At 43.1% G+C, this 12,203-nt stretch overlaps 5 protein-coding genes across 5 annotated transcripts; 2 read left to right on the forward strand and 3 right to left on the reverse strand.

Annotated features, from left to right (window-relative positions):
- Positions 1-163: 163 nt before the first annotated feature.
- On the reverse strand, positions 164-4,091 carry Bfra_003945 (putative histone-lysine n-methyltransferase protein; the record flags this gene model as incomplete). Its single annotated transcript, XM_037334350.1, has 4 exons — positions 164-267; positions 324-2,756; positions 2,786-3,335; positions 3,405-4,091. The coding sequence occupies 4 exons, from the start codon at positions 4,089-4,091 to the stop codon at positions 164-166; spliced, it is 3,774 nt and encodes a 1,257-aa protein (XP_037194437.1).
- Positions 4,092-6,062: 1,971 nt separating this feature from the next.
- Positions 6,063-7,457, reverse strand: Bfra_003946 (uncharacterized protein; the record flags this gene model as incomplete). Its single annotated transcript, XM_037334351.1, has 2 exons — positions 6,063-7,144; positions 7,196-7,457. 2 exons carry the CDS (start codon positions 7,455-7,457, stop codon positions 6,063-6,065), a joined length of 1,344 nt encoding a protein of 447 aa, XP_037194438.1.
- A 395-nt stretch (positions 7,458-7,852) lies between these two features.
- On the forward strand, positions 7,853-8,658 carry Bfra_003947 (putative actin lateral binding protein; the record flags this gene model as incomplete). Its single annotated transcript, XM_037334352.1, has 3 exons — positions 7,853-7,942; positions 8,077-8,381; positions 8,496-8,658. The coding sequence occupies exons 1-3, from the start codon at positions 7,925-7,927 to the stop codon at positions 8,656-8,658; spliced, it is 486 nt and encodes a 161-aa protein (XP_037194439.1). The 5' UTR covers positions 7,853-7,924.
- Positions 8,659-8,854: 196 nt separating this feature from the next.
- Positions 8,855-9,579, reverse strand: Bfra_003948 (putative rrna processing protein rrp17 protein; the record flags this gene model as incomplete). The annotated part of the gene is made up of 2 exons (XM_037334353.1): positions 8,855-9,301; positions 9,355-9,579. 2 exons carry the CDS (start codon positions 9,577-9,579, stop codon positions 8,855-8,857), a joined length of 672 nt encoding a protein of 223 aa, XP_037194440.1.
- Positions 9,580-10,020: 441 nt separating this feature from the next.
- Positions 10,021-11,027, forward strand: Bfra_003949 (putative er protein big1 protein; the record flags this gene model as incomplete). Its single annotated transcript, XM_037334354.1, has 3 exons — positions 10,021-10,115; positions 10,177-10,589; positions 10,642-11,027. 3 exons carry the CDS (start codon positions 10,021-10,023, stop codon positions 11,025-11,027), a joined length of 894 nt encoding a protein of 297 aa, XP_037194441.1.
- Between the last annotated feature and the right edge of the window lie 1,176 nt (positions 11,028-12,203).

Raw genomic sequence — 12,203 nt, forward strand, 5'->3', positions numbered from 1 at the left:
AACCTTTCCCATCCCCATGATTGTATGCCGAAAGCACAGATGAATGACTCCCGTAATGATCAAATTGAGCCAATTTATTGTATAATCACAAACCCCGGCTCTCAAGAATGCCGAATGTTGAAAAAAGTGTACGATGTTAAGGAATGAAAAGAAAGCAATTGAATTAGTTAAGAAATCCTTTACACGCCGGTGTACCACAGAGACATGGAATACGATCTGTACTACCAATCTCACGCTCGAATTTGTAATCGTAGGTGAGTTCCTCATCTAGAACGGGATGTTAGTAAAATGATTTGAAAAAATTGGATATAATTTGAACTCACTCTGTGCGATATCACGCAGCGCATAGATGACAATTCTCTTACTCTTCTCCACCGTGATGATCTTGGCAGTACAGTTGGGCATACAACTATGATTGATGAATCTTGCGATACCACCTTTCTTGGTTGCATCGATGACTGTGTTTTCATCGATTCTGAACAGATAACTACTTCCAATACCACTCTTGAGATATCTGTTTTCTCGAAGATCTGCAACTTGTTGCCGAACCTTCTCACCGACATACTCAATGATCATATCATTCATCGCTATATTCTCCATGGCATAAAGACCCCAATTGTGAATAGCAGAACGAGCGAACTTGACGGGCTTCTTACGTTTCTTAAGTTGATTGAAACGCAAGACATCAGTATCACCTCCAAGAGTCTTCTTCTGATCATTAAGGTCGGCAACGTAACGACGATTATTGACACGGGTAGCACGACCAGATGTACGGGCAAGCAGCTTTTCTGCCGCAATCTTAGCTGCCTCTGCTGCTTCTGCGACGACATCTTTACCGGCTCGTTTCGCTTGTGCTTCACGTTCTTCACGCGCCCTTTGAACCTTGATACGATGAGGAAGATAAAGAGATTTTTCGGAGTTCAGAATCTTCTTCGTACCTTCAGTACGAGCACAGCCAGTTGAAGTCTCCACATAGTATCCAGGGATAGTCGTCTCATCTTTAACAATACCTTTGTATCCATTACGATTGAGTGACTTGATTTGCCCTTGTCTCCATGCCCAGGTAGCAGGATCGCTAAGTTTGAAATCCGTCTTGAAGATTTTGAGTGCGGGTCCAGCGTCTTCGTCATCCTTGAGGATATTTTGCAGCCCGTCAATGTCGAGAATATTATCAAAGTCATCATCGACGGTAGGATAGGGTGCATCACTAGAGATGCCCCATTTGACAGATGTTACCACGGGTGCTGTATCGACAATGTTTTCCTCGAATTCAGACTCCTCATCAACTTCTTCTGGAATAATCTCGTCTTCCGTAGTACCCAGTTGTTGTCTTTTTAGGGCCTCCCTTTCTTCAAAAATCTGCTTCTTGGACTTCTTTCTCTTTGCCGATTTTGCAGCCTTCTTTCTAGCCGCCACAGCAGCCAAAGCAGCCTCTGTCTCGGATTCTGTCTTTTGGAATCCATCGAGCTCAGAAATACCTGCCTCAGTGGGAGTTTCTGAGAGGGGCTCAATCTTTGCCACAGGTACACCAAAGAGTTCCTCGTCGGTTTTCTTCTGTCGCTTTTTCGCAGCTTCCATATGCAGATCCAGCTTTCTCTTCTTCGTTGATACGGCAGGTTCAGAGAAATTGACTTCACTTGCAGACTCCCCATCTCGAGTGTCCAATGACTGGGACCTTTCCTTCACGTTTCGGCTCATGGAATCCGTATCATCATCAGAAGCTTCATCATCAGTACCCACACGACTTCTCGGGCGTGACTCAACCTCTTCAGTGCCTCTTGTCCTGGAACGAGCTTCATTATCGTCATCCGAATCTTCATCCTCCCTACCAATGAGGAAATGCATGGGCCGAACGTAAGCTTTCCGGGTGGGCCTGGCGAAGGGATCAGTAAATCCAACATTGCGATTCTTTTCCGCCTTGGCTCTTTTTCGGATCCTAGGCAGAGCAGTAACATTAACCTTCCCTGCTGTTAAAGAATTGCGGTCCTCAATTCGTGAGTTAGGCGTAGCAATAGCGTTACTATTGTCCTGGTCTTCCTCGTCATCGATGAAGGACGTCTTGGCATTAGGGTCATGAATATTTAACTTGCGTCGCTTTGCCACATGATTCGTTGGATCCATGAAATTTCGGAGGCAAGGATTTGCTATCCGTTCCTTCACCTTGTCCATCAAATGTGTCATTAACTCTCGTTTGATGACTTCAATAGCTTCACGGGCCGGATCGAAGTTTTTGGCCCGTTCCCGCTTCTCGTCCTCAAGATCAGCCTCTTCCTCCTTTCTAATCTCCTCAATCTCCTTTCTCCTTTTTTGCTCAGTCAAGCGCGGGTCCGGGCTACGAGTGCGACGATGATGACCTCTTTCGGATGCGCGATCGCGATGTTCATGACGTCGACCTCCGGTGCCCCATAAGTATAGCTTCATGATCATTTCATAGGAAAACAGCGCGGTGCCATTGCAAGAATTGTAACACCTGTCTGCCTCAAATCTTCCCTCGTCACTAAGCGCGAAGACTACATAATAACCTGTTCTATCAACTCTAACATCCTCCAGGAAATGGTTCTTAAGCCGCTTTTTCAAATGGAGGATTGTCGCAGGAATGACAGGAACATAATCTTTCGAAATGAAAATATAGGGTTCATCCTCGAGTTGTTGCGAAATTGGTTCATCCTCGATCAATGTCTGCTGGCGCGGTTTCGTAGGAATCGCAGCTTGTACCATGCTGCCAGGTCTAAATTGCGGCCTTCCAGAAAGGGCGGCTGGCCTTTGGGGGCACTTGGCGGGGGACCAGAGGATTTGACAACTTCAGGTTTAGGGGGAGGTAGTGGCTCCTTGGGCGGTAGAGGTAAAGGTTCGGGTTTCGACTTTTCCAAAGCATTCTCAAGCATGCGAGTACTGCGCTTGCCCTGCGGATCGAATTGGACCTTGATTCTCGGTCCTAGCCCTATCACACTGCTACCTCTTATGACGGCTTTCTTGGCAGCCTCTGCCGCTGTCAAAATTGTGCCATCTTTCCTTTTAGTATCTCGATATCTGAATGTGCCAAAGCCCAAACAACTTCCCGTCTCTGGATGTAATTTGTTACTGCTCTCTGCGATTTGTCCATAATGAGTGAAAACATTAGTGACCTTCATAAAATTTATTAATGGATCATATCCAGTGACGACAATTTCCGTTGGTGGGCCAGGTCCATAGTGAGTTTTAGGGTTGTATTTGTACTTTGGTAGCATAAACGGCGAATGATTGAGTCGCGATAATGCATTATGGTAATCGGTATTGATATACGACAATCTGCTTCCTTTTGCTAACCGCGGATCCGCTGGGGGAGCGTCATCTTTCTGAAAAGCTATTAGCCAGACGTTCTCACACGCAAAAGATGACACCCCCGCAGCAGATTGTATACGTACCAAACCAAACTCCTTATAATGTGGGCGGCGATTATGTTTCTCTTTCGTCGAATGGATATGAGGGTCGTGGAATGGATCATATGTGCACTTTTTCCCCTTTACACCTCGTGCTGGGTCTCGAGCGAGGACTCGTGGCTCGGTGGAAGTATGCTCTGCCGGGGCAGAATTGGGTAAAGCAACGACATGCCGAGATTTTGTATTATCAAGAGCGGCGCGAGTTGGAGCGGTGACAGGCATATCAGCCTTGGCATTGCCAGGACTTGCAACACCATTGGGTGATGATTCGGCATTTGTCAATGGTGTTAAATCGTTGATATTTCGAGAGCCAGCAGATGCTTGCATGCTGTTGGAAAGCTGATTGTTGACACTGAAAAGGGATGATCCAGAACTTGAATGAGAGCTTGCTGAGCCTACACCATTCAAAATATCGCCTTGTACAGATTCGTTGTCTTCTGTCGTTAGGGTAGGAGGATCCGCAATTGGAATTGATATATCTTCTGAAAGACGTGTAATAGAAGCATTGTCAGTTAAGGCTTTCGCATTAATTTGGGTATCAGTGACAGAAAGAGTGGTAGGCGAATCTGCCTGCTGTGCCTTTGACTTTTCCCTCTCCTTTGCTTTGTCTTTCGCAGCTCGAGGAGCCGATGGAAAGAATTGTGCGAAACTCGCCCCAGATGCGCGAGACATCGTGTGACTGTATTAATCTACCTCTCCTTCCTTCTGCCAACCACCATCTCTTTGTGAAAGATCAATATGCGACTGCATGCATTAAAAGGGTTAATGGCAGATGGCCAATACGCGCAAGAAGCGGTTGGTAATGACGCGATTCAATTCCCTCGGAACAGATTTGACCAAGTATTGCCGATACTTGTATGATGATAAAAGTATAGAATATCTCGTCGATATCGATGTGCGAATATTGGCAGATCAAAATTGATTGTTGTGCGACAGATATGAGATCTATCTTTTGACGCTGGGGGTTGGGAATTTCGTGAATATGTATAGTTGAAGTTGATGGAATGGAGGATTTGATGAGTTGAGGTTTCGATACTATCAATTTCTCGCTTTCCCAATAGGTTAGATTCTAGAAAATAGTGGCGCTTGACTGAATTAGGAGATTACATAAGAATTCAAGGAGATGGCAGGTCAACATGAGGGATAACTTTGATATCGTGTGCTAATAAGTAGACAAATCTTATATTAAAATGTATTGCATTTTAAATACTGTATAATGAATTCCTATTATTCCATTCTATACAGTTCGTTACTTCGAATTCTACTATTGATATCTTTATGTTACTATTCACTCTGTTCAATGTGTTGGTGTTGACTGTACGGCTACTCTCTTCGCTTGAAAGACACAACAATGAATCCGTTTTCAGTACAAAAAGTACTACAGAGATGAAGACCTTGGCTGAAAGGGATATCGTAATAAGTATAGTAGTATTCGAGAAACGTACATATATCATGGTTGCTCAGCTAAAACAGCCTGCTAGATTTGAATATTGTAGTGCCTAAAGATATGGAAGAATTTCATATGAAACATATACCATTCAGATAATCCCAAGTTTCCCTGTCTAAACAGTCTGCCTCCATGGCAATGGCCCTCGGAGAGCCAGCGGAGCGTCATTCTTCTACTTAACCATCAATATCACGAACCACCTACTTTGTACAAGTAATCAAAGAGCCAGCGAAGCCTCATCCAATCACTTACCAACAATTCCAACAACCCCCAAACTCCTGGAAATCCTCATCTCCTTCTAACACGTATGAGATTCGAGAAGATATATTTATCTTGGTAAAGTGGTCAGTTGAATAGATGACACAACACGAACCCCTTATTACTTTTCGTTACATTTCTTCACCCCCTCGTTACACAATTGCACGTGCTCCTTCTCCAGTGGAGGTTTGTACAACACCCAGGTGTATATATGTATGACGAGCGACTATCAATATACATTGCATGTTTATCCTTGATTCAAAAATACCATTGGGTTCGAAAAATGTTGCCAAATGAAAGTCATAATATACCCAGATACTCGTAATGTCAGTAGTATCATGTAATCTCCAAGCCCACTCGTCCATGCAACATTTCCATCACATATCATCACACTTCAAATAGAGAATAGGAATCTGCCCAACGTTTTGACAGGCAGATAGATATGCAGTACCTATTCCACTGTACCATCATGCAGTCGTTGTTCCACGAACCTGCTGTTAGCCGACCGATGCTATGTAAGGTTATTGAAGCGGAGGAAAACAATGAGAAACACATTTCACCATGCCATATTTATCGCCATGTTAAATCGAACCCTATTGTATTACAGATATAGAAGTGAGCCGTTTCTAGTCACAATGACATAATAATGTTCAAGATGATTGGAAAGTCATATACAAGTCCTAATTACTACTCTCTAACTTATAGCTTAAAGAATAACTTCCCCAATGTATCATATCATACAAATATAGTAATCGCACCGCATCGCACCAAATAACATAAGAGAGAAATATTGTATACCATGCAACACCTAGGTAAAGGTATACAAGTTGTGGTATCTTGTCCATCCGTACTCCATTTTCACACCCTTTCATAACACCATAGTCATCATAATACAACCAAAATCAAAACCGATCTTTTCGATACAAATGAAAAGAACCCTATTCCGTACCTCCAATTGTCAAAACAAAATCCTCTTCATCCTCATCGAATTTAATCAAACACTCTGGCAAACCACATTTCAAAGCTGGTTCCAAGTCCTCATCGTCAACCTCAAAGGCACTCAAGAAATCCAATTTCTTATACTCTGGATTCGACACATTTTCTTTCTGGGCAAAACGGGCGGGAGTGATGGTACCATCTGGGTCATGGGAAAGATTGCTAGTCGAGCGAGGTAAAGTATTCGTTCTCTTCAGTGTGAGAGGTGGAGCATCCTTCTTCTGAAGAACGTTAGAAGCTGATCTGCCTTTGGTATAACCAATGGTACTTCTAGATGTGGCTGTGGCAGCTGTGGCACGCATAGTGTTGTTTGTAATAGGAGCAAAAGTTGGTGTCTTTCTACCTCTCAAAAGTGATGAAGCTGGTCTTGGAATTGCTGTTGATGGTCTCTTGTAAGGCTCCATTGCAGATCGTGGGAGAGTTGACAAAGCGGATGCTGCTCGACGAGATGCGATTGCTGAAGGACCTCTGGTTGGGACTGGACCCTTTGGTTTCTGATCTGTGGAAACTGTAGCTTTGGTTTGCTTCGATGATGCTTTCCTTTTCAAATTTTTGAATGTTTCAGGGACATCACCAACAGTCCAATCCTCCTCCATTGATGCCATTATTTGTGCATCCGTCTTCTTCGCGCGCTCCACTGAAGACATTTCTAAATCTCGCTCAAGTTTTGATCTTCCACTCTTATCATTGGTGTTATAGAATTCGCCGAGAGCTCCTTTGGTAAGATTTTCTGACTTAAGCATATCGTAGTTGAGACAACCAGTAGGGAAAGTATCTGAATCATATGGTAAATCCTTGGATCTTGGTGGCATATATTCGACTTCAACATCATCTAGAGGATTTTCATCTCCATGTACATCGATCTTAATCTTCTCCGAAACCTTATGCTTGGGTCTGCGAGCACTCGTTTGTTTTGATACAGTCTTTTCGAGATCCTTCTCAGGTGCGGGACCTACGGGAGTTTGGAATACCTTAGTTTTCGCATTCGTAGTTTTCATACCAAGGGGAGCTCGATTGCGAGGACCTATCATAGATTAGTCATTGATCCTACCATTATGCAATGGAAAATTCTTACCCACGGGTGTAACAAAAGCATTCTTATCAAAGGTCGCATCTTTTCCACCTAAGCCCTTGCCTTTTGTACCAAGTACAGATCCTTTCCCACCCAATCCTCCCGGCGCATTCTCATCATTCAATGGAACCTTCAATGGCGTCTTCGGAAATTTATTTCCTGGCGTCTTTGGCTGTAAACTTCTGGTGCCTTGATTGAGGGGTTTAGAGGCAGCGACTTGTTGATGACCATGAATCAGATTCTCTTGATCCCTAGCTGCGAACATATTGATTGATTATCCTGTGCAATGTTGGTTAATGTGAATTATCTTGAGAATGTGAATTATCTTAAGAATGTGTATTACATTAGAATGTATCATGAAGTTGTTGTGTTTGTCGACATATATGTAAATTTCGTTCGATAGAGTAAAGTTTGCAGTTTCCATGCTTGACATTTATTTTGATTTGTTTCTACGGCAACTCTGTCAAACCCAGAGCTCTTCCCATTTCTGATTATACAGCCCCGTGAGCCCCTTGCTCACAGACCAACCATTCACCCCTGTTTATGTTCGGTTGGCAATAATACTCTCTTTGGTCTCTCTCACCCTTTACCATCTGCAACATCTCAAACAGTCGCAACTTCTTCAACTTCTTTCATACCATCAACATCAACCATAAAGATATTCTTTGTGATATCAAATCTTTTTAAATTCAACCTCACCAAATTGTGTTAACCAACAAATAACCCTTCAAAATGGATCGCATCAAGGAAGTAAGTAAGATCAACGAAACTAACCCCGCCATTTGTCCCTCCAGTCTACGAAATTCCCCTTTCCATCCGGATACGATCGCCGACACTGCTATCGAATGACTCTGAAGGAACGATGCTGATTTCCATCTTTATAGAAAATGAACACCCTCCGTATCGAGGCCGATGAAGCTACCGCAAAGGTTCAAGAGCTTCAAGAAAAGGTCAAGGTTCTTGAGCAAGAGAACCTCCAAAAGGAGCAAGAAATCACATCCCTTACACACAAGAACAACTTGTTGGAAACCGAAGTTGAGAAGTTAGAAAGCGGGATTAAGGAGGCCAAGGCTGTGGCAGAGGAAGGCAGTCAACACGGTACACAGAACGAGACTCTTCAACGAAGATTACAACTTTTGGAGGAGGAAGCTGAGGAAGCTGACAAGAACCTCCGCGAGACAAATGACAAGTAAGTGATTGAAATCTTGGAATCCCTATTAAAATAGGGGTTTGCTTCATAAGTTTTGCACATGTGCACATCTTGATATCCACAGTAATATAAGCTGACTTTAATGTGTCTTAGACTCCGTCAAACCGATGTTAAGGCCGGTCACTTCGAACGTAAGGTCCAGGCTCTCGAGCAAGATCGTGATCAGTGGGAGGCAAAGTTCGAGGAGATGGCCAAGAAGTATGCTACTGTGCAAAAGGAATTGGAGGACTTCCAAGCAGAGATTGGCAACATTTAAATTGGTTTCTATGTCACAGTCGACATTCTGTTCAAGAGCTTTTTAGGTGCATGGGTTGCGGAATAATTACAGTTAAGCCTCGTATGCGCTGGCGGTGGTACGCTGTTTTTACATGATTTGCTTCTCGATCGATATCGAAGTCACATACCAAATATTACTGCGGGTTCTGATTGTGAAGTTGTTAATAGATTCCATTTTAATTATTACCTCGTCGCGCATCTGCAGCTGCTCTACTCCCAGACTTTTGTTTTTGTCTCGTCATTTTCCTTTCCGCCTTGGTCTCATACGTGAACTTCTTCTTTCGTGGTTTCTTGGGCCAAACTTTCTTGACCTTCTCTTCTTCTTTTATGACCTTCCCCTTTGCCTCGTGTATACCATCATCACTATCCTCTTCATCCGCAGTCCTCTTAATTCCATCTTTCGATATTTCTATGCCTTCGACTGTGACTGTTGTGTATTTATCTTCATCGATGTATTCCTCTTCGTGATCTACCAACTCTGGCGCTTCCTCCTCGGCTTCTTCTTCCTCTATACCTCCCCATTCATCGCCATCTCCGCCATCGAATCTTTCCTCCACATCCTCTAGTAGCGCATTCACGGCTTTAACGTGCTCGTTCAATTCTGCTCTCCTTTCCTCTCTCAACTAAACATCAAAAGATTAACCAATGGTCATTCCAAAAGCATCGAACAACAAACCTGTTTCCTCATAACAATTCTCTCCTCTTTAGCCTTCTTCTCTGCCTCCTCTTGAGCCCTCTTCGCTCTCTGCACCTTCCGTTTGTGAAATCCAGTTAAATAATCTTCACGAGCACTTAAATCGAAATTGATTTCTTCAATCTTATGGTCGAACTTTCTCTTCTTTTTGTGCGCTGGTAGGACTGATCGCTTGGGACGAGGCTTGACTATGAATGAGGACTCCATGGTGATTGATTTGTGAGGAGGATGACTTGCGGCGCACTTGGAATTGGATGTCTATTCGTGATGAATTTAATATAATCCTGGGGAAGGAATAATTTGGGCAGTAAGATCTTACCGCCTTGGCTTAGTCATTGGAGGATGAGAATGTTGTGAATTGGGATGATGAATAATTGTTTCCTATTAATTGGAACTTAAATTACTCTCTATATAAAAGGTAATTCTGTAATGTCTTAAAAGGAAGCTGAGATCTAGATTTTGAATTGTAAAAAGATTTGAGAGTTGAAGACATTCAATTGAACATAAATCATGAAATGGTGGTAGATATCCAATTGCTTACATAATCGTAAAGAGAGCTCAAGGTTACACTTATCGAAGCTTAATGAAACAGCTTCATCAACAAGATCATCTCGCACGCATCACAACTTTCCAACCACAAAAGTCAAGATGCGGTATTCGATTGCTGGATCGCTATTATGCTGTGCTGCTGCAGTGCAAGCATTCAAAGATACATCACCTTTCCTTTTATTCTCATCATCGGAGTGAGTTATCCTTCCAACTACCCGCTTCATCGCCATGCAGTTACTAACACGAGAATGGCAGATTACCTTCTTCGATGCAAATTGAGAGTCAAGAATTAGATACCACGTCATCAGTCCTTCAAAATGCGAAAAGTTTCCTTTCGACTTGCCCCTCTGATGTCTACATCATTATCCAACAAGATGCTCTCGCCGCCTCTGATTTCTCGGCTCCAGAATCCGTTCCTCATATGAAAGCCGCTATTGCCGATTCGAGAGTTCGGGCTACTTATAGCGTTATGGATGTTATGCACGAAGATGGAAACCTGGCTGGGAAATTAGCAGAATATATTGAGAAGACATGCGGCCAGAAAGTCGAACGACGTGGAAATGTTGGTTCTGTGTCTACTGATGGAACTGGAAACGGTGTCATTGTATCGCATTTTGATGCATTATCGACTGAGAAAGTAGCAAGAGCTGAGGACTTCAATGATCAAGGTTTGTGCTCGTCGGAATTGTGAGAAAAGATTCACAACTAATGCATACATAGATTACATGCTCAACAATGTTTACTACCAACATCTCCCAAGTGGTCCAGAATACACCGTCATTTTCACCACCACACCTGTCGGCTCTGTTCTCGAACAACACAATTCCGAATTGCCAGTTTATAATGCGGAGTTTGACTCAACTTCCCACATCGATTTGAAGCGAGATTTCAGAATTAGAGCAGACAATTCAACCGCCGAACTAGACCGTAGACCACTATTCGAGAAATATCAATATTTTACCCCTGGTATTTTCATGGGTTTGGTGGTTGGTATCCTCCTTCTTAGTATCTTGTATGTGGGATTGAGCGCAGTATCCAGTCTCCAAGTTTCGTATGGAGCATTTGATAAGGAAATGGGACCATCTGCGCAAAAGAAACAGCAGTAGTTTTTAGGCTGAGGAATGAGAGAGAGGAAAGATTGATTATGGAAAGGAAAGGGATGGATGGATTGGAATTGGAGTTTTTGCGAAGTAAAGCTAGTGTATGATTTTGTATGTATAAAGTATGCATGGGTATTCAATAAATGGTATGGGATTTTTGAACATGCTTTTCCCTGTTTACTTGTGATGAATGGGGTGTGAGAAATACGTGAAGAAGCTGAAGTGTTTTTCTTTCTTGCTTGCTTGCTTGCTTGCTTGCTTGCTTTCCTTTCTCTCTTCGTACGCGAAAATGGAAATTCTAGATGTCTTCCCCCTCTATGATATGATGTGGTGTGAATATCGACTAGTGTCAGTCATGCATCAGTGAAGTATCTCAGGAATTCTCTCCTTAGTAGTATATATATCCTACCTCCCGCTCCTGCGTTCATTGTAGATACCTCCTCCTCTCTCGTATCTTGCAATGCGCTGATTTTGATTGAGACGCCTTTCCTCTATGTACTGGGTATTGAGACGGTTGGTGAGGTTTGGGTTGGGTTGGGTTGGGTTGGAGGGGTGGAGGGGTGTATGGCACGTTTCGAAGATGGGAAGGAGATTTTTTTAGGAGGTAGATTGTTTGTTTGGCTTGTTTCTCTTGAGGAGGGGGCGGAGAAAATGGTATTTTGTTCTGGGGCATGAATGTTTGGGGGTTTGCAGGTTGGACTTTAAATTTTGAACTTTGGAGATGGATTGGATGGGGGGAGATAGATGGGGTGGAATGGATGGGCTCGCGAGAAGACACAAGGAGAAGAAAGAAAGGGAAGGGAAGGGGAAAGGGTGGAAGCGATGCGAAGGTTCAGGATTGTGCAATTTAGGGGTGGAGTTAGATGGATGGGTGTTTGTTTGTTTCATAGAGTATATATACACATGTATTGTCTTTGCTAGATTTAATAGAAGCTATGGATTCCAATGCAACTCGATTCGATTGGGGCAATGTAGATAGAGATTTGTACTTAGGAGAGCAGAGTTGAACTGGTAGACGAAGATACCAATGGAGATGCGAGTGCCAGTCCAATCTAAACTAAACTGAACCTGAATCTAAAGCCAGATATAGTGATAAACTCAGTTACAGATGATGTTGTAGAGAATGGTAAGCACGTAGACATTTCTATCTTGTGGTAGGAATGATAGATGGATGTGGATATA

This window comes from Botrytis fragariae, assembly GCF_013461495.1.
Source record: "Botrytis fragariae strain BVB16 chromosome Unknown tig00000045, whole genome shotgun sequence".
Classification (NCBI taxonomy): domain Eukaryota; kingdom Fungi; phylum Ascomycota; class Leotiomycetes; order Helotiales; family Sclerotiniaceae; genus Botrytis; species Botrytis fragariae.